Source organism: Phyllostomus discolor, chromosome 8 (genome assembly GCF_004126475.2).
Source record: "Phyllostomus discolor isolate MPI-MPIP mPhyDis1 chromosome 8, mPhyDis1.pri.v3, whole genome shotgun sequence".
NCBI classification, from domain to species: domain Eukaryota; kingdom Metazoa; phylum Chordata; class Mammalia; order Chiroptera; family Phyllostomidae; genus Phyllostomus; species Phyllostomus discolor.
Genome location: NC_040910.2, coordinates 59,950,449 through 59,977,056, shown reverse-complemented (window position 1 = coordinate 59,977,056; position 26,608 = coordinate 59,950,449). Strand labels below are relative to the sequence as shown.

Sequence of the window (26,608 nt, the reverse complement as noted above, 5' to 3'; positions counted from 1 at the left end):
TTAATTGCACTCACACTGTATGTTGTTATCACCACTGTCTATACCAAAACCTTTTCATCATCCCCAGCACAAATTTGTACCCCTTAAACAGAAACAAAAACAAACACAAACTAAGCAAACAACTACAGCAGGAAAAGTACAATATTTGTCCTTTTAGGTCTTATCCCTGTCTCCCCAGCTTCCGGAAACATCTACTTTCTGTCTCTATGAATCTGCCTATTCTATATGCCTCATATAAGTGGAAAAATACAATATTTATCCTTTTGTGTCTGGCTACTTCACTAAGCATAATGTCTTCAAGGTTCATCCATATTGTAGTGTGCATCAGAATTTCATTCCTTTTTATTGGCAGAAAAATATTGCATTTTATGTATGTACCATATTTTGTTTATCCATTTATTTGTTCCTGGTCACTATAGTTGTGTCCACCTTTTGGCTATTGTGAATGCTACAGTGAACATTGGTGTACGTGTATCAGTGAAGTCCTTGCTTTGAATTTTTTTGGATATATACCTAGGAACAGAAATTCTTGGTCAACTGGTAGTTTTATGTTTAATCATTTCAGGAATTGCCACAGTGTTTGTCGTAGCAGCTATACCATTTATATTCCTACCAGCAATGCTCAAGAGTTCCAGTTTCTCCACATTGTAGCCAACACTTATTATTTTCTTTTTTTAATTATGCCCATCCTAGGAGGTATGACCAACTTAATTTTTTGCATACACTTTCTAATTTTTTATTCAACATAATTTTTTATTAGTTTTTTAATTTTTAATACATTTTATCAATTATGCTATTATAGTTGTCCCATATTTCTCTCCCCTTTATTTCACTCTGCACCCCACCCTCTCACTGGCATTCCACCCTTAGTTCGTCTCATGGGTCATACATTTAAGTTCTTTGGCTTCTCCATTTCCCATATTATTCTTAACCTCCCCCTGTCTATTTTGTACCTACCATTCATGCTTCTTATTCCCTGTACCTTTTCCTCCATTTCCTTTCTCCCCCTCCTAGCTGATAGCCCTCCATGTGATCTCTACTTCTGTGATTCTGTTCCTGTTCTAGTTGTGTGCTTAGTTCATTTTTGTTTTTTAGGTTCAGTTGTTGATAGTTGTGAGTTTGTTGTCATTTTACTGTTCATATTTTTGATCAACTTCTTTTTCTTAGATAAGTCCCTTTAACATTTCATATAATAAGGGCTTGGTAATGATGAACTCCTTGAACTTGACCTTATCTGGGAAGTACTTTATCTGCCCCTCCATTCTAACAATAGCTTTGCTGGATAGAGCAATCTGGGATGTAGGTCCTTGCCTTTCATGACTTTGAATACTTCTTTCCAGCCCCTCCTTGCCTGCAAGATTTCTTTTGAGAAGTCAACTGATGGTCTTATGGGAACTCCTTTGTAGGCAACTGTCTCTTTTTCTCTGGCTGCTTTTAAGATTCTCTCCTCTTTGATCTTGGGTAATGTAATTATGATGTGCCTTGGTGTGTGCTTCCTTGGGTCCAACTTCTTTGGGATTCTCTGAGCTTCCTGGGCTTCCTGGAAGTCTTATTTCCTTGGCCAGATTGGGGAAGTTCTCCTTCATTATGTTTTCAGGTATGTTTTCAATTTCTTGCTCTTCCTCTTCTCCTTCTGGTACCTTCTCCTTCTGGTATTTGGATGTTGGAGCATTTAAAGTTGTCCCAGAGGTTCCTAAGCCTCTCCTCATTTTTTTGAATTCTTGTTTCTTCATTCTGTTCTGGTTGAATGTTTATTTCTTCCTTCTCCAAATCATTTGAGTCCTGGTTTCCTTCCCATCACTGTTGGTTCCCTGTATAGTTTCCTTTATTTCACTTTGTATAGCCTTTATTTCTTCCTCTGTTTTGTGACCATACTCAACCATTTCTGTGAGCATCCTGATTGCCAGTGTTTTGAAGTGTGCATCTGATAGGTTGGCTACCTCTTCATCACTTAGTTTGTTTTTGGAGCCTTGATCTGTTCTTTCATTGGGCCATATTTTTTGTCTTGGCATGCCTGTTATGTAGTAAGGGGTGGAGCCTTAGGTATTCACCACAGTGGGGCAACCCGTGTGGCTGTGTGCTGTGTTGGGGGAGGGGTCCGAGAGGGAACAATGCCTCTCTTTCATCTCTGTGCTGGCTTTCAGTCACTTCCCCCTCTACCTACAAGCAAATTGGGCCCCTCTGGCACTGATTCCTGGGTGGGTAGGTTGGTTTATGTTCTAGGACCCTGTGGGTCTCTCCAGTGAACTCTTCTGTGAGGCTGGGAGTTTCTCCTGCCACCACAACTCCCACAGGTTTTTTTCAGTCAGAGGTTGTGAGGCTTTTTTTCGCTACACTAGAACCCTGGGTTGTGTGGTCTGTCTCCCTCCCCAGTTGTTCCTCCCAGTTTATCTGCATGCAAATGTGGGACTACCTGGTTCTCTAGACGCTGCCTTGCTGCGAGTCCTCTATGTCCTGGCTGCCCAACTCCATACCTCCTACCAGTCTGGACAAATGTTTCTTTTTTAACTCCTTGGTTGTTGGATTTCCATACAGTTCAATTTTCCGGCAGTTCTGGTTATGTTTTGTTTTTACATTTGTTGTTGTCTTTCTGTTGGTTGTATGAGGAGGCAAAGTGTGTCCACCTACACCTCTTTCTTCATTTTGTATTAATCTCAAGTGTACACAATAGTAGCTAGACAGTCATAAACTCTACACAGAGTTCCCTCCATCTTCATTCCTAGTACCATCTGGTGCCATATATACTACTTATAATATTATTGACTATATTCCCTATGCTGTACTTTATTTTTTTAAAAGACTTTATTTATTTATTTTTAGACAGGGGAAAGTGGGAAAAGGGAAAGAAACATCAGTGTGTGGTTGCCTCTCACATGCCCCCTACTGGGGACCTAGCCCATAACCCAGGCATGTGCCCTGACTGGGAATCGAACCAGTGACCCTTTGATTCGCAGGCTGAATCAAAGTGGTTTGATTCAACCACTGAGCCATACTAGCCAGGTCTGTATGCTGTACTTTATGTCTCCATGATTATTTTGTAACTACTAATTTGTCCTTCTTAATCCCTTCAAGATCTTTACCCAGTAGTCCAACCCCCTGTCCTCTGGCAACCTGTCTCAGAATCTGTTTCAATTTTATTTTTTTTCTTTAGGTTCTACATATTAGTGAAATAATAAGGTATTTGTCTTTCTCCAACTGACTTATTTCACTTAGCATAATACTCTGTAGGTTCATCCATGCTATCAAAAATGGTAACATTTCATTCTTTTTTATGGTTCAGTAATATTACATTGTGTAAATGTACCACAGCTTTTTTATTCACTCGTCTATTGATTGGCACTTAGGTTACTTTCATATCTTGACTATTGTAAATAATCCAGGGTGTGCATACTCTTTTTTATTCATAAATTTTTAATTTATGTTTTTACATTTATTTTTCAAATATTTTATTTATTTATATTTAGGGAAAGGGGAAGAGCGGGAAGAAGAAAGGGAGAGAAACATCAATATGTGGTTGCCTCTTGCACACCCCAAACAGGGTACCTGGCCCACAATCCAGGCTTGTGCCCTGACTGGCAATTGAACTGGTGACCCTTTGATCTGTGGGCCAGACTTAATCTATGGAGCCACACCAGCCAGGGCTTGTTTTTTTATTTTATTTATTTTTTTCAATTTTCCATATTTTTAAAAATTGAATTTATTGTGGTGACATTGGTTAATAAAATTGTATAGGTTTTGGTTATATAATTCTATAATATACCATCTGTATATTGTATTGTATGTTCACCACCTCAAGTCAACTCTCCTTCCATCACTGTTTATCCCCCTTTTTTTCTACGTCCTCTCACCCTACTTTCCCGTGGTAATCAGCATGCTGTTGTCTATGATTTTTTTTCCTATGAGGTTTTTTTTTTTGCTTAATCTCTTTACCTGTTTCACCCAGCCCCCCAACTTCCCTCCTTTCTGACAGCTGTCAGTCTGTTCTCTGTATTTATGAAACTGTTTCTATTTTATTTATTTTGTTCATTAGATCCCACATAGGAGTAAAATCATATGGTATTTGTCTTTTCCTGACTGGCTTATTTCACTTAGCATAATGTTCCCCAGGTCCATTGATGCTGTTTCAAAGGGTGAAATTTCCTTCTTTTTTTTAATACTGTGTAGTATCCCATCGTGTAAATTGTACCCCGGCTTTTTTTTATCTACTCATCTACCGATGGGCACTTGGGTTGCTTCCAAATCTTGGTTATTATAAACAGCACTGCAGTGAACATAAGGGTGCACATATTCTTTCGAGTTAGTGTTTTGAGTTTCTTCAGATATATTCCCAGAAGTGGAATCACTGGGTGAAAAGGCAGATCCACTTTCAATTTTTTGAGGAAATTCCATACTGTTTTCCACAGTGGCTGCACCAGTCTGCATTCCCACCAATAGCGCATGAAGGTTTTCTTTTCTCCACATCCTTGCCAACACTTGTTGTTTGTTGACTTATTGATGATAGCCATTCTGACCAGTGTGAGGTGATACTTCATGTTTTTAATTTGCATTTCTCTGATGATTAATGACTTTGAGTATCTTTTCATACGTCTGTTGGCCATCTGTATGTCCTCTTGGGAGAAGTGTCAATTAAGATCCTCTGTCCATTTTTCTGTTTGTTTGTTTGTTTTGGTGTTGAATCTTACAAGCTTTTTATAAATTTTGGATATTAACCCCTTATCTATATATCATTTGCAAATATGTTCTCCCATTCAGTGGGTTGTGTTTTCATTTTGCTGATAGTTTCCTTTGCTGTGCAGAAGCTTTTTAGTTTGATGTAGTCCCATTTGTTTATTTTTTTCCTTTTGTTTTCCTTGATCCAGGCAATATATTAGAAAAAATATTGCTAAGAGAAATGTCCGAGATTTTACTTCCTATGTTTTGTTCCAGGATTTTTGTTGTTTAAGGACTACGCATATTTGTCTTTAATTCATTTCGTGTACTTTTGTGTGTGTGTATGTGTGTGTATTGTGTAAGAGGGTGGCGTATTTTCATTCTTTTGCACATATCTGTCCAATTTTTTAAAAGATTTTATTTATTTATTTTTAGAGAAAGAGGAAAGGAAGGAGAAAGCAAGGGAGAGAAATATCACTGTGTCCCCCTACTGGGGACCTGGCCTGAAACCTGGACATGTGCCCTGTCTGGGAATTGAACCACTGACCCTTTGTTTCACAGGCCAGCACTCAGTCCACTGAGCCATACCAGCCAGGTCTGTCCAATTTTCTTTACACCATATATTGAATAGACTATCTTTACCCCATTGTATGTTTTTGCCTCCTTTGTCAAATAGTATTTGACCATAAAGGGATGTGTTTATTTCTAGGCCCTCTATTCTGTTCCATTGATCTATGTTTTTAAGTCAGTACCATTCTGTTTTGATTACAATGGCCCTGTAGTATAGTCTAATATCAGGTAGCATAATTCTTCCAACTTTGTTCATCCTCAAGATTGCTGTGACTATTTGAGATGTCTTGTGATTCCATGTATATTTTTGGAATATTTGTTTTAGTTCTGTGAAATACACCATTGGTATCTTGATATTGCTTTGCAGAATATGGACATTTTAATGTTTACTTTTCCTATTCATGAACATGGTATATATTTGCACTTATTTGTATCTTCTCCAATATCTTTCCTTGGTGTCTTATAAGTTTCTGAGTACAGGTGTTTTACATATTTGGTTAAATTTATTCCTAGGTGTTTTTTTTTACTTTGATGCAGTTGTGAATAGGTTTTGTTAGCTTCTTTCTGATAGTTCATTATTGGTGTTTAAAAATGCAACTGATTTATGATATTTATTTTGTACCCTGCTACTTTACTGAATTCATTTATCAGTTCTAGTAGTATTTTGGTGGAATCTTCAGGGTTTTCTATATATAGTATCATGTCTTCAAGTAATTACAGTTTTACTTCTTCCTTTCCAGTTTGGATGCCTTTTATTTCTTCTTATTTGATTACTGTAGCTAGGACTTGCAGTACTATGTTGAATAAGAGCTGTGGAAGTGACATCCCTGTCTTGTTCCCAATGTTAAGTGAAACGCTTGTAGTTTTTGCCCATTCAGTATTGTGTTGGCTGTGGGTTTGTCATATATGGCCTTCATTATGTTGAGGTATGTTCCCTCTCTGCCCGTTTTGCTGAGAATATTTATCAAAAATGGATGCTGGATTATATCAAATGCTTTTTCTGCCACATGTGATCATGTGGGTTTTGTTCTTTATTTGTTATATGTTGTGTATCACATTAATATTTTTAAGTTTTATATATTTATATTTAATCTTCCCCCCAAGGACATGCTTATTGATTTTAGAAAGAGAGGAAGACAGGGAGAAAGACAGGGAGAGAAACAATGGTCAGTTGCCTTTCCTATGTGACACAGCAAGGACCAAGTCTGCAACCTAGGTGTGCACCCTGACCTGGAAGAGAACCCATGACCTTTCAGTTTGTGGAACACTGTCCAACCAACTGAGCCATGACAGCCAGGGCTGTGTATCACATTTGTTGATTTGTGGATATTGTCCCAACCTTACATCCCAGGAATAAATCTCACTTGATCATGGTGTACGGTCTTTTTGATGTATTGCTGGATCCTGTTTGCTAATATTTTGTTGAAGATTTTAGCATCTATGTTCATCAGGGATGTTGGCCTATAATTTTCTTTCTCTATAGTGTCTTTATCTGGTTTTGGAATTAGGATAATACCAGTCTCATAAAATGAGCGTAGGCGTCTTTCCTTCACTTGAATATTTTGGAATAGTTTGAGAAGGATAGGTGTTAGTTCTTCGGATGTTTGGTAAATTCACCTGTGAAAACATCTAGTCCAGGCGTTTGGTTTCTTGGGAGTATGTTTTATTATTACTGCTTCCATTATACTAGCTATAATCTCTCTGTTCCAATTCTCTGATTCTTTCTGATTCATATTTGGGACATTATGTTTCTAGGAATTTGTCCATTTCATCCAGATTGTCCAATTTGTCAACATACAGTTACTCATAATATTTTCTTGATAATCCTTAGTATTTCTGTGGTGTCAGTTATTACTTCTCCTCTTTCATTTCTGATTTTATTTATTTGGGTCCCCTCTCTTTTTTTCTTGATAAGTCTGGTTAAAGGTTTGTCAATCTTGTGTATCTTTTCAAAGAGCCAGCTATTGTGTTCCTTGATCTTTTGCATCTTTTTTTTAGACTTTCATTTATTTCTGCTCTGATCTTTATTATTTTCTTCCTTCTACTCACTCTGTACTTTGTTAGTTGTTCTTTTCCAAGTTTAAGTGTAAAGTAAAATTATTTATTTGAGATTTTTCTTGTTCTTTGAGATAGGCCTGTAATACTATAAATTTTCCTCTTAGAATTGCTTTCCCTGCATCCCATAGATTTTGGGTTAACTTGTTTACATTTTCATTTGTTTCAGTGTGTCTTTTGACATTTTTCTTGATCTCATTGTTAACCTAGTTATTGTTTAATAACATGTTATCTAGCCTCTTCATCTTTATCCATTTTTAAGGTTTTTTTCTTGTGATTCATTTCTAGTTTCATACTATTATCATCAGAGAAGATACTTAATAGGATTTCAGTCTTCTTAAATTTAAAAACAAAATTTACTGTATTTTTCCATTACCATTTAGACCCTCCCCCTGCAATCACCCCACTGTCATCCATGTCCATGAGTCCTTTCTTCTTTTTGATATCCCTTCACCTCCTAACCTCCCCCCTTAGCTGTCATCTTATGAGTCTGTCTCTATTTTGTTTGTTAGTTCAGTTTGTTCATTCGATTCCATATATGAATGAAATCATATGGTATTTGTCTTTCTCTGATTGGCTTATTTCACTTAGCATAATGTTCTCCAGGTCCATCCATGCTATCACAAAGGGTAAAATTTTCTTCTTTTTATGGCTGAGTAGTATTCCATTGTGTAAATGTCCCATAGTTGTTTTACACACTCATCTACTGATGGACACTTAGGGTCCTTCCATATCCTGGCTATTGTAAATAGCACTGCAATGAACCTAGGGGTGCTGATGTTCTTTTGAATTAGTGTTTTAAGTTTCTTCTGATATATTGCCAGAAGTGGAATCACTGGGTCAAAAGTAGTTCCATTTTTAATTTTTTGAGGAAATTCCATACTGCTTTCCGTAGTGGCTGCACCAATCTGCCATTCCCACCTACAGTGCACTATGTCCTCACCAACACTTGGTGTTTGTTGATTTATTGATGATAATTATTCTGCCAGGTGTAGGGTGATATCTCTTTGTGGTTTTAATTTGCATTTCTCTGATAATTAGTGATATTGGTCATCTGTATGTTCTCTTTGGAGAAGTGTCTATTCAGGTCCTTTACCCATTTTTAATTGGGTTCTTTGTTTTTTTAGTGATGAATTTTGTAAGATCTTCATAAATTTTAGATATTAACCCCTTATCAGATGTATCAGAAAATATGTTCTCCCTTTCAATGGATTGTCTTTTTATTTTTTTGATGTTTTCCTTTGCTGTGCAAAACCTTTTTAGTTTGATGTAGTCCTATTTGTTCTATCTTCTGAAATTTATTGAAACTTGTTTTGTGGTCTCACATATAGTCTCTCCTAGAAAAAAGTCCATGTGCACTTGAAAAAAATGTGTATTCTGCTGTGATGGGGTGATATGCTCTGAAGATGTCAATTAAATCCATCTGATCTCATGTGTCATTTATGGCCACTGTTTCCTTGTCAATTTTCTGTCTGGAAGATCTATTCATTAATGTTAGTGGGGTTTTAAAAATTTCCTACTATGGCTGTATTACTGTCTACCTCTTTTTTTTTTTTTCTGTCCATCAAGAATTGCTTTACATATTAGGTACTCCTGCAAGGTCTGTCCAGAAAAAGTGCACCATAGTCAATATAACCTGAACAGTTTGCACACCATTAATGTAACCTGGCAGCCAAGGGGAGTGGACTGGAATGCACGTGTGTGAACAAGGATGACTTCACTGTACTAATCAGTGGGGGCAGTAGACACCACTAAGTGAACATGTGATACAGAACCCAGCTCGTGGGGTCCACGTCATTATGGATGAAAATGAGACATTCACAGACTACCGAATCTGGTGGAGGAAAAAGGATGGCATGGCTTTTCTCTCAAGGAGAGCAAAAGCCTTGGCCCTCGCTCCAATGAGCTTTTATTGTCTTACTGGGCACATTACAAGAAGGTCCTCATTAACTATGCACAGGCTTGCTTTAGGTGGTTACCTTATACAGGAAACAAAGGAGAGGATGCTGGTAATCACATCACAGAAGAGGGATATTTGCAAATGAAAAGGCAAAAGTAGTTGGACCGATTACACTCATCCTTGGAAGGCTTAGCATGGTTTTTAGGAAGATGCTCTGCAGTAAATGTCCTCAATTCAGAGTGAGGGAGTTTTAGCAAAAAGCAAGACTCAGAGCAGTCTAGGTACATTGCAGGCCTGATTCCCCACGGGAAAACCTATCCATGGGCGTGGGTCCTGTGCATCCCCCAGTGGGAGCTGGGCCCACACCATGCAGAGCAGCCTCCCACAAGCATGTATACTGTGTATACTGTTGTTTAATCATTTCTGCCTGACAATGATTGATGAGCTTTATTTCTGTGCAAATTGAACCCAATAAAAGCTTGTCAAGGCAAGGGTCGGGGCCTTCTCCTCTTGAGAGAGTGGCCAAGGCAGTTTCCCCTTGAAAGAGTGGTTGCACTGTCCCTTTTCCTCCACAGACTTGTTAGTCCATGTGAATTTCTCTAGTCTCATCCTCAGTGTGGTGGACCCCACAAGCCGGAGTCCGCATCAAGCATATATATGGGTCTTGTTTTCCTATTTATTCAGTTATCTTATATCTCTTGATTAGAACATTCAGGCCATTTAAATTTTAAAGTGACTATTGATATATACATATTTATTTCCATTTTGTTCTTTCAACGAATTTCTTCTTTTCTCTCCTCTCCCACCTCTTCCTCCCTCTCCCCAACTCCTTCTCCCCTTCCTCTATTTCTTGTGATACTGGTTTGGTGGTAGCAAATTCCTTTAGCTTTTTCTTTTTTGGGAAATTATTTATTCCTTCTTAAATTTTAAATGATAACCCTATTGGATAAAGTAGTCTTGGCCATAGGTCCTTGTTTTTCATCACTTTGAAAATTTCATGCCAGTCCCTTCTGGCCTGAAATGTTTCTGTTGAGAAATCAGCTCACATTCTAATGGGAGCTCCTTTGTAGGTAATTTTCTCTTGCTGCTCTTAAGATTCTCTCCTTATTTTTAACCTTTGCCATTTTAATCATGATGTGTCTTTGTGCAGGCCTCTTTGGGTTCATCTTTTTTTAAAAATTTTATCGATTTATTTTTAGAGGGTGGGGAAGGGAGGGAGAAAGACAGAGAAACATCAATGTGTGGTTGCTTCTCATGTGCCCCCACTGGGGATCTGGCCCACAACCCAGGCCCTCAATCCAGGCATGTGCTCTGACAGAGAATTGAACCAGTTACCCTTTGGTTCACAGGCCAGCACACAATCCACTGATCCATACCAGCCAGGACTCTTTGGGTTCATCTTGCTTGGTGCTCTGATATTTCTGCACTTGTGTGTCTTTTCCTTCACCAGATTAGGGAAGCTTTCTGTCATTATTTTTTTTACCGTGGTTCTCCATCCCTTGCTCTCTGTCTTCTCCTTGTGGTACCCCTATGATGTGGATGTTGTTACGCTTCAGGTTGTCCCAAATGTCCCTTAAACTATCCTCATTTTTTTCATTCTTTTTTTTTTCACTGCTCTGATTCAGTATTTTTTTTTCCTACCTTGTCTTCCAAATCACTGATTTGACCTTCTGCTTCATCCAACCTGTTTATTCCTTCCAGTGTATTCTTGACATTAGACATTGTATTCTTTATTTCTTCATATTCTTTTTTTATGTGTTGTATGATTTTTTTTATGCTGTTGTAGTTCTAAGGTACAAGGTACTAAGTACCTTGTAGGTTTCATTAAGTTTCTTGAGCATCCTTATAACCATTTTTCTGAACTCTATATCTGTAAGTTGCTTACCTTCATTGCATTTAACTGTTTTTCTGCAGATTTCTCCTCTCACTTCATTGAGGCATATTTCTTTGTCTCCCCATTTTTGGTGCCTCTTTGTGTTTTTTTTCTATGCATTAGGTAGATTTGCTATGACTCCCAGTCTTGGAAGGGTGGCCTTAAGACTTAGGTAGGTATCCTGTGGGTCCAGTGGCACAGTCTCTTTGATCACCTGATTGGGGTGCTCCATGAATGTCCTGTGTGTGGCTTATGTGGGCCCTCCTGTTGTAATTGAGTCTTGATTGCTATTGGCCCATTTATGCTGGGATCAACCCTCAGGCTTGCTGGCTGTGAGGCTTAACCTTGACCATAATGTGGAGGCTGCTCTGTTGGTACTTTCCACATGATGCAGAATTCACCTCAATGGGGTCTGGTGCCTCCCAAGAACTCCCTTTGGATACGCCACTTGTGACACTTATTGGATCCTTTTCTGATGTTGTCTGAATCTGGGTGTGTTAGTTCTGGCCTTCTTGGGAGGGACTTTGGTGCAGACTAATGTCTGATGCTGCCTGTTACTGCCCCTAGCAACCTGTTTTAGCTACAAATCCATCCCCAGTTTATGGCTGTTTTTGCTGAGCTTTGGTGTGCATGGGAAGGATCAATCTGCGTCCCAATGCCAGGTTTTACCAGCACTAGGCCCAGGGGCTGGTCAGCCAAAGTCCCAAGCTCCCTCAGATCTGCCTCTGCCTATCTCTGCCTACTGACTACCTGTTAGGCTCAGTCATTGAAAGAGCCTCTGGCAGTACTCAAGTTACATTAGGTAGGTCCTTAGTGAGTCCAGAAGTGAGTGGTGTTCACTAGACTGATACAGGTTCAAACTCAGTGCCAGTTCTAGGTCTGAGGCTGCTCAGCAAAAGTCCCAGGGTATACCAAGTCTGTCTGCCACACACTGGGTGCTTGCACACCTTTGTGGTGGAGTCTCAGGGAGTCATCAGGGCAAGGCTGGCAGAGTTTATCCAACTCAAGCAGACCAAGATTTGGCCATGTGAAGGTAAGGCTCTTCCCTGCTTGGGCGTGTGAGAGGGAAATGGCCCCTGTCCCAGAGCCACACAATCCAGTCTATCCTGGATTCTGCCAGGTGGAGCCTGAGCTCAGCACTGGTAGGGTCTCTGTGAGAGGCAGGATGGGGCTAGTGGATCTCCCATGTGGTGGATGTGCTGGTCAAGCTTCACAGAAGGTAGGAACTATAGCCCCTGCCCCACAGCCAAACAACTCAGTCAGTTCCAGATTCTGCTTAACCCTTGGCAGGGCAGAGCCACTGGGAGCCAAATGGGTCAGTCCATTCGAAGCCCAGAAGGTGGGGCTAGAGCGTCTTTCATGAGGAGGAAGCACCAGTTGGTTTCTTGGGTAAGTGGGAAAAATGACCCCTGCTCCAAAGCCACATAACTAAATCACTGACATTCCCTGAGTCTGCCCAGAACTCTACACCCCATAAAAGGTGGCTGACTCTAAGCAGTGCATAAGTTATGCAGAGTGGGAAGAGAGGAGTCCGGAAGATGGACCAGTGATTTCTCTGAGATGGATGCCATATGAAGAGGATTGCTCCACCCAAGAAAGATGGTGTCTGCAGTATGAGAGAATGACTCAGCACAGGGATGCTGGGGGCTGTTCCTTCAGGTCTCTCCCCAGAGCCACGCACAACAGACTCCCACATGACTCTAATCTGCTTCACCCTCTCTCCTGCAGAGTCCAGGCTACAAACAAAATTACGTGCATTGACCCTTTAAGAGGGGTGCCTATGTCTCTATTGGACTTCCATCTCTCCCTGATGGACAGAAGTCAATCCCCACTGATTTTCACAGCCAGATGTTATGTGGGTACCTCTTCTAGCTCTGGTCCTCTGGGCTGATGAGCTTGGCTTGGGGATGAGACCCCATGCTTCTCAGCAGGAACCCTCTGTGTTTGAGATATCCCTGTGGAACCTCAGCCACCACCCATGGGATGAGGCCATCCTTTTTCATGTCTCCACCCTTCCTACCTGTCTTAAAGTGGCTTCTTCTGCAAGTGCTTGGTTGTAACTATTCTTCATCTGGTCTTAGTTGGTTATTCAGGATGATTATTCTATAATTTATTTGTAATTAGTTTGGTCATGGGAGGTCGTGAGTGTACCTTCCCTCTACTCTGCCACTGTCTTGGATCCATGGCCAACTTAATTTTAATAGCATACAAAATCTCTACACTGGTACACCTCTGTCCTCCCCCTTCTGCTATTTGTCATAGATTTCATCTTTATACTTTGCTCATCCAATAACATAGATTAATAATAGTTTTTAAATGCATGTTTCTAAATTGTGTTGAAAATGAATGGTAAAGTTACAAACCAAAATTACAATAATACTAGCTTTTATTTATTATTATTTTAAAAAATATAATATCAAGCCCTGGCTGGTGTAGCTCAGTGGATTGAGCATGGGCTGCGAACTAAAGTGTTGCAGGTTCGATTCCCAGTCAGGGTACATGCCTGGGTTGCAGGCCATGACCCCCAGCAACCCCACATTGATATTTCTCTCTCTCTTTCTCCCTCCCTTCCCTCTCTAAAAATAAATAAATAAAATCTTAAAATATATATATATATATAATATCAGCTTTTAAAATTGTCCATGTATTTAATTTACTGCCAATCTTTAGTTATTCAGATGGCTTTAAGTCATATTGTCTAGCTTCCTTTCATTTCAAACCTGAAGGGCTCCTTTTAGTATTTCTTGCAGGGCAGTTTGTGGTAACAAACTCCCTCAGCTTTTGTTTAATCTAGGAATCGTAATTTCTCTCTTATTTTTGAAAGATAGTTGTGTCAAATATAGAATTCTTGGTTGACAATTATTTTATTTTAGCACTTTGATAAACAGTCTTCTAGCCTCCAAAGTTTGTGGTAAGTCAGGTGATGAATCTTGTTGAAGATCTTTTTTTATGTAAGGAGTAGCTTCTGTCTTGATGTTTTCAGAATTCTTTGTATTTTGATCATTTTATTGTAATGTGTGTAACTGTGAGTCTCTGAGTTCATCCTGTGTGTTATTGAACTTCTTGGATGTGCAGATTCATAGTCTTAATTTTTTTAGCAATTATTTCTTCAAATATTATACCCTTTTTCCTCTCTCCTCAGATTCCCACAATGCATATATTGATCCACATGATGGTGTCCCATACGTCCCTTAGGTTCTGTTTAGTTTTCTTCATTCTTATTTTCTTTTTGTTCTCAGACTTGATAATTTCAATTGTTCTGTCTAAAAATTCACTAATTATCTTTTCTAGTAACTCAAATCTCCTATTGAAACCCTCTAATATATTTTTCATTTTGGTTATTATACTTCTGAGTTTCAGAATTTTTAAAATAATTTTTATTTCTTAATTTATATTTTCATTTTGTTTATATTCATACATCCATTTCTGCCTTTGTCCATTTTTTCCTTTAGTATTTTCAGCATCTTTAAGACAGTTGTCTTAAAGTCTTTGTCTAGTAAGAAGCCCATCATTTGGGCTTCCTCAGGTATGTTTTTTGGGAATATATATATATATATATATTAACATATATATTTGGGAATATATACATATAAACACCAAAGAAAATATGTGACTTCTTTAAATCTACTGGAAGCCACTTCAGCTAGTAGTGGTTAAAAGACACCAGTCTGCCTCCATGCTGCACCTTGATGCTCAGACCAGCAATCTGCAATGAGAATAATACCCAGATATTTGGAAGACAAGGTCTTATTTCCTACCTTGGCTCCCTCAAACTGCACCCACCAGAGTGTTTGATTGTCTTTCCCACAACTGACTGCCATAGGGCCAGGTGGACTGGGGATGGATAGCCACCACTGAGCTGATGGCTAAAAATGACCAAAATATATATAATTTGCCAGCCCAGCACTCTTCCCGAAAGCTGCAAACATTCATATAGATTCCAAAGCTCCAAAATACAGTCATACCTCAGTACTCATTGCTTCAGAACTCATCAGACTCTGTACTTGTTGCATTTTGATGACAAAAAATATTTCAGCAGTTGGCACTTGCTCACTACTCGGTACTCCTTTCTCACGATGAAACAGTGGTAGAGCTGTCAGTCTCATGGTAGCTCATGAACAGTTCCGTACTTGTCAGTTTTAGCACTTTTTACAAGATTTGGAACAAATTAAGCATGAGTACCGAAGTATCACTTCAGGGAGCTTCTATCAGTACAATTGTCCAGGTTGAAAGATGGATTCTTGGCACTTCCTACTTTGCCGTCCTCTCTGATGTCACAACTTTCTGATTTCTTGTTTAACTCACTTGAGAAGTCCTCTAAGTAAGATTGCTGAATTATTCATTTCTCTAGTCTCTTATAGTTCTTTGTGGCATTCTTTATAGTTTGTCTCTCTTCCCCACTAGACTATATGCTTTAGGAGGAAAAGAACCCTATATATCTTATTTTCTGCTATGTTCCCAGTGTCTGGCACCTAGGGATATATAGAAAATGTTTCATGAACAAAAAACTAAAGTGACCTAACCTGAGAAGGATAGTGCCTCTCAGCAGGGTCACTGTTTAACTAGTTATAATATACAGCACAATGCTGGTATAAGGGAGCCATGATTAATAGCTCCTGTGGTAATCTGCACAGTATCCTATATCCTGTGAGATCCCTGTCCTGTGGAACTTACTGTCTGGCTCTAATAATAATTGTCATTTCCATGGAAAAGTTGCCCACCTCAGATGCAATCACTGTAGGCAGGATCCCCCAGGCCACATCTCTTTAGAAGAAAGGTGCTTCAGCCTGTATCATTTCATGCCCAGTGGGCCACTCTAACTCTGAACAGCAGGGACATGTGGCTCACATGGCCTGTCACTCTGAAGGTGCATTTGATTTCTGTCATATCTGACCAGGTGCAGACACACAAGCCTTTCACAGTGACCTTCGACCTCACAGACCCTGAGGCTGTTGTTGGAGCAACAGCTGAGATCCTGCAGTGCTTTGGTTATGTCGATGTACTCATCAACAATGCTGGTGTCAGCTACCGTGGCGCCATCCTAGACACCACCACGGACGTGGACAAGAGAGTCATGGAGACAAACTACTTTGGCCCAGTAGCTCTAACGAAAGGTGAGTCTTAGATGAAAGAAAAAAGAACACTGATGTGTGTGTTGGGGGGGGGGGGGGTTGTTTGCCATGACCAGTGCAGCTAGATCAGTCAGGTCCCGAGGAAAAGCGATGGGGGATTGAGAAATAGAGACAGAGTCAAAGCGGGGTCAGGTGGAGTCCCTTCTCTGGGATGCAGAGGAGGGAATTGTTTATTGGTGACACAGTCAGGCTGTATATATTGAGCCAGCTTTGAAGCAGAACGTCAGAAAGACAAACCGCAAGGCTAGGTACATTGTATTTTTTAAGAACATTTGCTGCTCCTTCTTGGTACAGTGATATAGCAGCAGCCAAGTCATTCTTTTCTTAACAACAATCTATCAGGCAGTCTTCCGTGGCCTGGGGCAGCTGTGCTGAAGCCGAGGCCTGCTTCCAACCCTTTTGGCAAGCATTATCCTGCTTGGCTCTCCACATTTGTTGTTTTTCACATCACTTGGTTCCTTGTTAGCTGAATGTTGCCTGTCTTCATCCTCTGTTTTACGTTGGAAAAGGTGCTGTTGTTTACAGCTTGGGTGCTGGCTTCTTCCAGATTTTTATTTGCATTTTCTCTATCTTCTTTCTAGCCTTAAATCAAGATGCTCTCTTCAGTGACAGCTTCCTTTGTACAGTATCGCCTCCATTTCCTCTTAGTGTCGTGCATAAACCCCTGCATAGTAGAGATACTCTTAATGTCCAGGCACAATTTCCTTCCAGGGGAGAGCTCTCCAGGAAACTGAGCTGGCCATTAGTGATTAGGCCTCTGTCTGCAGCTCTCTGTCTCTTCCCCCCTCCTCCCCTCTACCTGCCAGCTGGAAGTCTGCCAGGCGCAGGAGGCCTAAAAGTTCCAACAAAACATGGGCCTCCCCATAGAGGGCTTTCACCATTCACCTCCTTTGATCTGATGAAATCTAATAAGTGAGGCCACCCCCTCTCAGCATTGGGTGCAGTGACCAGAAGACAAGTCCTCTTGTAAAGTCTCTGACTTCTTTCCTTAGCACTCCTGCCCTCCATGATCAAAAGGCGACAGGGCCACATCGTCGCCATCAGCAGCATCCAGGGCAAAATCAGCATTCCTTTTCGATCAGCATGTGAGTACTTCCTTCTCCCTCCCCCAAGTGTTCTTCGTTTTTGTTTTTTCCTGATTATAGAAATACCACATTTTCTACCCAGAATGCAGACATTAGAGAAATACTCAATACAGAATATGAAGGAACTTCATCAGAATGTGTTCTCCTGAGTAGAGGATGTCCAGTTCAAGTCCCAGGTCTACTCCTTAGCCCCTATCTGTGACCTTGTGCAGGTGTTCCAACCATTCTGCCACCCCAGTCCTCATCTGCAAAGTGGAGATGGGCTCTGCTGAGTGAAGTGTTTGGAGCAGCGCCAGGCATAAGTACCATGCCTGTGTTAGTTGCAATTATCGATTACCATTGCCCTCAGGTACTGTCACTTCATATCACTCTGGGCATTTCCCCCCAAGCTTTTTCTACATATGATCAAACATACAAAAAATAGGGTCACGTTATGCATACTGTTTTGTGACTTGCTTATTTCACACAGCAGTTTATCTTTCTACATCAATATATATGGATTTACCTAATCCTTTTAAGTGGATATATAGTAATTTATTGAATTCATATATGACATAATTTATTTAGCCATTTTCCTGGACACTTGAGGATTTTTTCCCCTTCAGTTTTTGACCATTAACAGTTATATACTACATAGAACATCCTTAAATATTTATGTTTCTAGGCACTCATGGGAGGGCTTTAGTAAAATAAATTCCAAAAAGTTGAAATAGGTAGGATCAAATAATCAAAACTGCCACATTGACTTGCAAGTCACACTTCACCTCCATGTATGCAAGTGGCTATGCCAAAATTTTGAGATATTTCATTCATCTGTCTGCCATCATGTAGCAAGCAAAAAGAATCTAACTTTCTTAAGAGATTTCAAAGGTAATTTCACAGGCTGTCTTACTGACTCCTGTTCTTTGCTCCAGCCTTTGGAAATACTTAGAGCCAACTCATGCTCTCACCACCTCCAAATGCTCGACTCAGCCATGCCCAGCAGACTTGGCAGAGAAGGCCGGGAGGGCAGAGCTGCTTCAGCACTTTGGGAGCATGGGACAGACATCCAACTGTCTGACCTGGAAATATCACAGAAACCTACTCTTTCTTTCTGAGCCCAGCTGTACATTTTGGTTCTAGTTGTAGATCCTCAGGCAAGTTAACTTGTCTGATCCTCCATTTCCTTTCTTATGAAATGAGTCTTACAATCATCTTACATACTTCACAAAGTTGTTTTAAAGATGAAATGAGACAAATGAAGATGAAAAGTCCTTTGTAGCCCTGGCTGGTGTGGCTCAGTAGATTGAGTGCTGTCCTGTGAACCAAAAGGTTGGCAGTTTGATCCCCAGCCAGGGTACATCCCTGAGTTGTAGGCTACATCCCCAGTTGGAGGGTGTGAGAAAGGCAGCCAATCAGTGTATCTCTTACGCATTTATATTTCTCTCCCTCTCTTTCTCCCTCCCTTCCACTCTGTCTAAAAAAGTAAATTTTTAAAAATCTTCAAAAAAACATCCTTTGTAAATTATGAAGCACTGTATCTATATTTCTTCCTATGCTTGTATCTGTTTTCACCTCCTGTCCTCAGATAGGACATTCATCTAAGGCTGCTAAAATAGTTCTGGAATATATATATATATATATAATCACCAATGATAAAGCAAATGAGGTAAACTGTTAATAATAGGTAAGTCAAAGTAAAAGATATACCATGCTCTTGGTATGAAACTATTTCAAAAGTTTACTTTGATTTAGTCTGAGTTTTGTTCTCCACTTAGCTTGTGACTAAAGTAAATCACACGTGGTTGGTCTGGGCACATTATGATGACCAGCATGAATGTGGTAGCGCCTCCTGAGCACAGTGGTGAGTGCTGATGTCTTCTCATAAAATGAGAGAGCAGTTTTATCTTCCCCACGGTACTGTGGTGAGGACCAAGTCAGGTGATCCAGGCAGTGTAGTGAGCACCATGCCTTGTGGGTAGGAGGACTGAGTACTTTCACACCCGTGGTGATGAGTAGGTCACCATAGCCTGGCTGCTGACCTGCAGCCTGAGAGCTCTGGGAGACTCATTGTCAGGGTACAGCCTTCTATTCTTGGGATCCCCAGGATGACTCCCTGTTCTCAGTCCTTGGGCCTGGACAGCACTTCTGGAATCACGCTGATAGGAACAGGCCTGCCCACCCACCTACCCACAGACTACTGATGTGGCCTTGCAACATGACCTAAACCAAAGAAGCTGGCCCCAGAAGACACTGTAGCAAGTTCAGACACTTGAATTTCTCATGTGACTTGTGGCAACACTTCCTGGTGTTTTCCCCTTCCTGTTTTATTGGCCAGTGGATGCCCCTTTCCTAAGGCTGAAACACTTAGAACTCTGAATGGGGGAAACTGATTTTCAGTGCGGATGCCATGTGTTTCCCAGGAATATTGTAGGGTCACTGTGTCCCCTTCCTCCTGTTGTGGAGCCATCACTGAAGAATAGTAGTAGCTGCATTTCTTAGAGGTGGAGCAAGCTCAGTAGCTCTTTCTGATGAAAAGCCACTCTGTGGAAGTTTGTTAAACAAAATACATTAAGAGAGCCAGTCTTGGATTTTATGCATACACGCTCCTGTGCATGCAAGAATGCTTACTAATAACATAGCTTCGATGAAAAAACCTGGAAACGACCTGTGAAGGGCCACTTCTGAAGTCCAGGGACTCATGGAGGAGTGTGCCAAGTCTGCATGACTGGCATGGAGGCAGTCGAGACTGTTGTCACTAGGGGAAGGCTACTTGCAGGAGTAATAGGAATAGTATGAGCTCTATTAACATCACATATATGCATATGCACACAGGATATATAAAAAATAAATCCTGAGACACCATTAGTGTTGGTTACCTCTGGAGAATGAAATTCTTCAGGACTTGGAATGTACGACTTGTATTTTTTTTTACTTTCTATCCTTGTGTATTATTTGAACGTGGAATAATTTTTCAAAATTCTTAGAGTATATTTTATTGATTATGCTATTATAGTCATCCCATTTTTTCTCCCCTTTATTTCACTCTGCACCCCACCCTCTCACTGGCATTCCACCCTTAGTTCGTCTCATGGGTCATACATTTAAGTTCTTTGGCTTCTCCATTTCCCATATTATTCTTAACCTCCCCCTGTCTATTTTGTACCTACCATTCATGCTTCTTATTCCCTGTACCTTTTCCTCCATTTCCTTTCTCCCCCTCCTAGCTGATAGCCCTCCATGTGATCTCTACTTCTGTGATTCTGTTCCTGTTCTAGTTGTGTGCTTAGTTCATTTTTGTTTTTTAGGTTCAGTTGTTGATAGTTGTGAGTTTGTTGTCATTTTACTGTTCATATTTTTGATCAACTTCTTTTTCTTAGATAAGTCCCTTTAACATTTCATATAATAAGGGCTTGGTAATGATGAACTCCTTGAACTTGACCTTATCTGGGAAGTACTTTATCTGCCCCTCCATTCTAACAATAGCTTTGCTGGATAGAGCAATCTGGGATGTAGGTCCTTGCCTTTCATGACTTTGAATACTTCTTTCCAGCCCCTCCTTGCCTGCAAGATTTCTTTTGAGAAGTCAACTGATGGTCTTATGGGAACTCCTTTGTAGGCAACTGTCTCTTTTTCTCTGGCTGCTTTTAAGATTCTCTCCTCTTTGATCTTGGGTAATGTAATTATGATGTGCCTTGGTGTGTGCTTCCTTGGGTCCAACTTCTTTGGGATTCTCTGAGCTTCCTGGGCTTCCTGGAAGTCTTATTTCCTTGGCCAGATTGGGGAAGTTCTCCTTCATTATGTTTTCAGGTATGTTTTCAATTTCTTGCTCTTCCTCTTCTCCTTCTGGTACCTTCTCCTTCTGGTATTTGGATGTTGGAGCATTTAAAGTTGTCCCAGAGGTTCCTAAGCCTCTCCTCATTTTTTTGAATTCTTGTTTCTTCATTCTGTTCTGGTTGAATGTTTATTTCTTCCTTCTCCAAATCATTTGAGTCCTGGTTTCCTTCCCATCACTGTTGGTTCCCTGTATAGTTTCCTTTATTTCACTTTGTATAGCCTTTATTTCTTCCTCTGTTTTGTGACCATACTCAACCATTTCTGTGAGCATCCTGATTGCCAGTGTTTTGAAGTGTGCATCTGATAGGTTGGCTACCTCTTCATCACTTAGTTTGTTTTTGGAGCCTTGATCTGTTCTTTCATTGGGCCATATTTTTTGTCTTGGCATGCCTGTTATGTAGTAAGGGGTGGAGCCTTAGGAATTAGCCTGGGCAGGGCAGCCCAGGTTGCTGTGTTGTGGCACTGTAGGTGCGGGAGATGTCTGAGAGGGGACAAAGCCACTTGCTCAGCTCTCATCCCACTTTCAGTCACTTTCCCCACTACCCACAAACAATTTGGGCCCCTCTGGCACTGATTCCTGGGTGGATGGGTTGGTTTATGTTCTAGGACCCTGTGGGTCTCTCTAGTGAACTCTTCTGTGAGGCTGGGAGTTTCTCCCACCCCCAAACCCCCATGGGTTTTTAGCCAGTGGCTTTGAGGCTTTCTTTTCTTGCTCAGGAACCCTGGGTTGTGTGGTCTGTCTCCCTCCCCAGTTGTTCCTCCCCATTTATCTGCACACAAGCTTGGAGCTGTCAGCTGCGGCCTCACCCACCCAGTCCTTCAGCCACTGCCTTGCCTGTGTCCTCTCCACCCCTGCTGCCCATCTCCGCCTCTCCTGCCAGTCTGAATGAATGTGTCTTTAACTCCTTGGTTTTTGGACTTCCATACAGTTCAATTTTCTGGCAGTTCTGGTTGTTTTTTGTTTTTAAATTTGTTGTTGTACTTCTTTTGGTTGTGCAAGGAGGCATAGTGTATCTATGTACATCTCCATCTTGGCCAGAAGTCTCCTAAAGTAGAATAATTTCTGACTTAAACAAAAGTTGCAGGAATAATACAAAGAAGTCTTATTGTAACCTTCATGCAGATTCCCCAGTTGTTAACATTTTATCTGTATCATGTTTATCATAAAACACATTTGCTTTATCATATTCTGTGTGTATACATGCACATGTATGTATATATGAAATTTATAATTTTTCCTTCCTGAACCATTTGAGTGCAGTTGGAGACATGTTGCCCTTTTCCTCCTAAATACTTCAGGTGTTTCCTAAAAACAAGGACTAAATGTACTTCTCAAAATAAGGAGATGAACATTGCTATAACACTGTAATTTTATCGTCTTAAATTTTAAAACCAGTTTTCTGAATAAAGAAAAGCATGAATGGGAATGAATACTTGGTCTTGTCCCAGGCCACGTCCCATACCAGCACACTCACCTGCCTCTGGCCACCAACCTTTACAGATGCAGCCTCCAAACATGCGACCCAGGCATTCTTTGACTGTCTTCGTGCTGAGATGGAACAGTATGAGATCAAGGTGACCATAATCAGCCCCGGCTACATCCACACCAACCTCTCTCTAAATGCCATCACTGCTGACGGCTCCAGATATGGAGGTGAGGCCCCTTTTCTTTTCTTTCTTTTTTCAAAGATTTTATTTAATTTTAGAGAGCGGGGAAGGGAGGGAGAAAGAGGACAAAAATATTGATGTTTGAGAGATACATGGATTGTAACATCTCAAGCACCCCCAACTGGTGACCTGGCCCACAACCCAGGCATGTGTCCTGACTAGAAATCGAACCAGTGACTTTTTGTTTTCAGGCCAGTGCTCAATCCACTGAGCCACACAAGCCAGGGCTCTTTTCTTTTATAAAAAGCTGTTGGTTAGCCACAGTGAGACATTCTGCTTATATCTGATGATTCTTTGGTCATTTATTTGAATATAATTTTTAAAATGAAAACAGCTATAAGTGTTGGTTATATATATGCTGATTAATCATTCACCATTAACCACCCATTGCAGCTATTGGACAGGGCCCCTGTAGGCCAGGACCTTGAGGGCTGGAAAGGAACTTCCTAAGCAGAAAGACTGCCAGGCTTCCAATAAACCCCTTGTCAATGAATTAAAGGGAAGTTAGTGTGAATAAACCTTATGGAAACTATGGGTTGCTTGACTCAAATGGTTCCACACCCACTAAGCTTGAGAAAAACTGATTTCAAGGTACTCAAAGCAACAAGCCCAATCTTGTGGGGTTAGCCTGGGTGCTCCAGTCTCAGAATCTCCTTGCTTCAGCCAATAAGAGTGCTGAGTCACCTGCAGTCACCACTAATAGGCCCAACTGCTTGGCCCCAGGATACAGGCAGGCCAAGCAGAGACCAGTCGGTTTCTACCTCTCAGGTAGATTGACCCCTGGGTGCTATTGCTATGGAAGCCAGCTTTGCCTTCCCAAGCTTGAATAGGGCCTGCCTACCCCTTGAGTACTACTGTCTTCTATGTTTTGTCTCCCTGGATGTGAAGGATGTGATCTCTTGGGCCTGTGCTCTCCATTCACCAGGGGCCTCTTGGTCCTACACCCACCACAGCCCAACCTGAACCAAGACTACCCAGGCCTTGGGGTGCAGCTGCTGTCTCACTCAGCAAGTCAATAGAAACCAGACAGAGACACAGATCCAGAGAGACTCATATTTATATTATTCATACTTAGCAGAATCATTTTAAAAAATTTCCTCTGTGGCATTTAAAAATAAGCAACAATCAGAAACCTCTTGTTCTTCTGTGTTAACCAAAACATGATGAGAACACATGCTGGTAGGAAACTCAGGCAATTTGGATAACTTACAAAAGGGTTTTTTATTTTATTGATTATGTTATTATAGTTGTCCAAATTTTTCCCCCTTTGCCCTTTTCCACCTGGTACCCTTCTTCTCTCCAACAATACTCCCCCTTAGTTCATGTCCATGGGTCATGCATATAAATTCTTTGGCTTCTCCACTTCCTATACTATTCTTAACATTCCCTTGTCTATTTTAATCCCTGTACCTTTTCCCCCATTATCCTCCTTCCACTTCCCCACTGATAATTCTCCAAATGATCTCCATACCAATGATTCTGTTTCTGTTCTGGTTGTTTCCTTAGCTTTTTTTTTCTTTTTATATTCAGTTGTTGATAGTTGTGAATTTGTTGCCTTTTTAATGTTCATAGTTCTGATCTTCTTCTTTTTCTTAAATAAGTCCCTTTAACATTTCATGAAATAATGGCTTAGTGATGATGAACTCCTTTAGCTTTACCTTGTCTGGGAAGCACTTTATATGTCCTTCCATTCTAAATGATAGCTTTGCTGGATAGAGTAATTCAGCCTTGCAGTGCCTTGCTTTTGATCACTTTGAATACTTCTTTCTAGTCCCTTCTTGCCTGCAAAGTTTCTTTTGAGAAATCAGCTGACAGTCCTATGGGAACTCCTTTGTAGGTAACTATCTGCTTTTCTCTTGCTGCTTTTAACATTCTCTGTCTTTAACCTTTGGCATTTTAATTATGATGTGTCTTGGTGTGGTCTTCTTTGGGTCTAATTTGTTTGGGACTCTACTTCCTGGACTTGTATGTCTGTTTCCTTTGCCAAAAATAGGGAAGTTTTTTTTTTAATTTTTTCAAATAAGTTTTCAATTTCTTGCTCTTCCTTTTCTCCTTTTGCCATCTCTATTATTTGGATGCTGGCACATTTGGAGATGTCTCAGAGGGTCCATATACTCTCCTTGTTTTTGTTTTGTTTTGTTTTGAATTCTTGTTTCTTCTTTCTGTTCTTTATGAATGTTTATTTCTTCCTTATGTTCCAAATCATTGATGTAAATCCTGGCTTCTTTCTCTTCACTGTTACTTCCCTGAAGATATTTCTTTATTTCACTTAATGTAACCTTCATTACTTCCTTTATGTTGTTGCTGTACTCAATGAGTTCTTTGAGTATCCTGATCATCAAAGTTTTGAATTCTTCATCTGATAGGTTGGCTGTCTCCCTTTTGTTTAGTTCTTTTCTGGGGTTGTGTTCTATTCTTTCATTTGGGCCATATTTCTTTGTCTCCTTGATTTGGCAGCCTCCCTCTTTGTTTCTGTTTATTAGGTAGAGCTGCTTTGGCTCCCTGTAAAAGACGCCTGTAAATTGTGTGGGGTGAAGACTTATGTAATCACCAGGGTGGGGCAACCCATATCACCACTTTGTAACTCTATGTGAGGGAAGGGCTTGGGGAGGAGACTGTGCTGCTGCATGGTTTCTAGGGGTTTGCTCAGCACCTGCCTCATTTCCAGTCACTTCACCCACTCCCCATATGTGACTGGTGCCCTTCCAGCTGTTGCCCTGATGCTGCAGAGTAGGTGGGTTTATATACTTTTTAAAAAAAGATTTTATTTCTTTTTAGAGAGGAGAAAGGAGGGGGAGAGAAAGAAACATCAATGTGTGGTTGCCTCTTGCATATCCGCTACTGGGGACCTGGCGTGCAACCCAGGCATGTGTCCTGGGAATTGAACCAGTGATCCTTTGGTTCTCAGGCCAGCACTCAGTCTACTGAGCCACACCTGCCAGGATGGATTTTGTATGTTTTTAAGATCGTGTGGGCTCTTTAGGCAGAGTTTCCTGAAAATCCAGCAATTTCTTCTGCTCTCAACCCCCACTGGTTTTTACAGCCAGAAGTTATGGGAACTTATCATCCTAGCACTGGAATCCTGGGCTGTGCAGCCTGGCATGGGGCTAGGATTGCTTGCTCCTAAGGTGTCCCTCCCAATTTTTATCTACCACATGGAAATGTGGGACTGCCCGTGGCCATTCCATCACCTTCGCCACCTCTCTGCTCTATCTCAGTGTCTCCACCCCTCCTACCCATCTGGACAAAGGAGGCTTCTTTAAATCCTTGGTTATTGGACTCCCATATAGTTCAATTTTCTGACAGTTTTGGGTGTTGTTTTTAGATTTAGTTATGATTCTTTTTGTGGCTGAGGAAGGAGGTGAAGCATGTCTACCATGCCTCTATCTTGACCAGAAGTCCACAATTAGTTTCTAATGGTCTGTGATAGTGGCCTCTCCTCTATGCCTGCCAATTGGTCCAGCTTTGTTGGGAAAATTGTCAGATTACTAGGGATCAAGAAACATCAATTGCTGCTAACCAGCCTAACACCTCCTAAACCTCCCAGACACAAACCAACCGAAGATTTTTCTCCTCCATATTCTAACTGAATATGGAGGACCTAGGGTGTGACATCCCTTCTGACTCACTTCTTCACTTTCATTTTAGTGAGCTTGTAGTGCATATGGGTGTCATAGTCTTCTTCCACCCTTGCCTTGCAGAACTTAAGCCCGGCCACCCAAGTTGAATTTGATGGTTTAACATCCTTAGTCAGTGGTTTCAAAAGGCAAAAATGCCTAAGGTCTGAAAACCCCTCTTCAGCTGTGGTGTGAGGGGCTAGCTCTGAGACCTCTGAGACCTCACCTAGGCCAGTCCTCAT

The 26,608-nt window shown here is 40.8% G+C and overlaps 1 protein-coding gene across 1 annotated transcript in view; it reads left to right on the top strand.

Moving 5' to 3' along the window:
- DHRS7B (dehydrogenase/reductase 7B) overlaps nucleotides 1-26,608 on the top strand; it is an 83,200-nt gene that overhangs the window by 55,038 nt on the left and 1,554 nt on the right. The window contains exons 4-6 of the mRNA XM_036034505.1: nucleotides 15,946-16,162; nucleotides 17,173-17,265; nucleotides 22,583-22,735. Coding sequence (XP_035890398.1) covers nucleotides 15,946-16,162; nucleotides 17,173-17,265; nucleotides 22,583-22,735 — 463 coding nt within the window. The remainder of the gene's footprint in view (nucleotides 1-15,945; nucleotides 16,163-17,172; nucleotides 17,266-22,582; nucleotides 22,736-26,608) is intronic.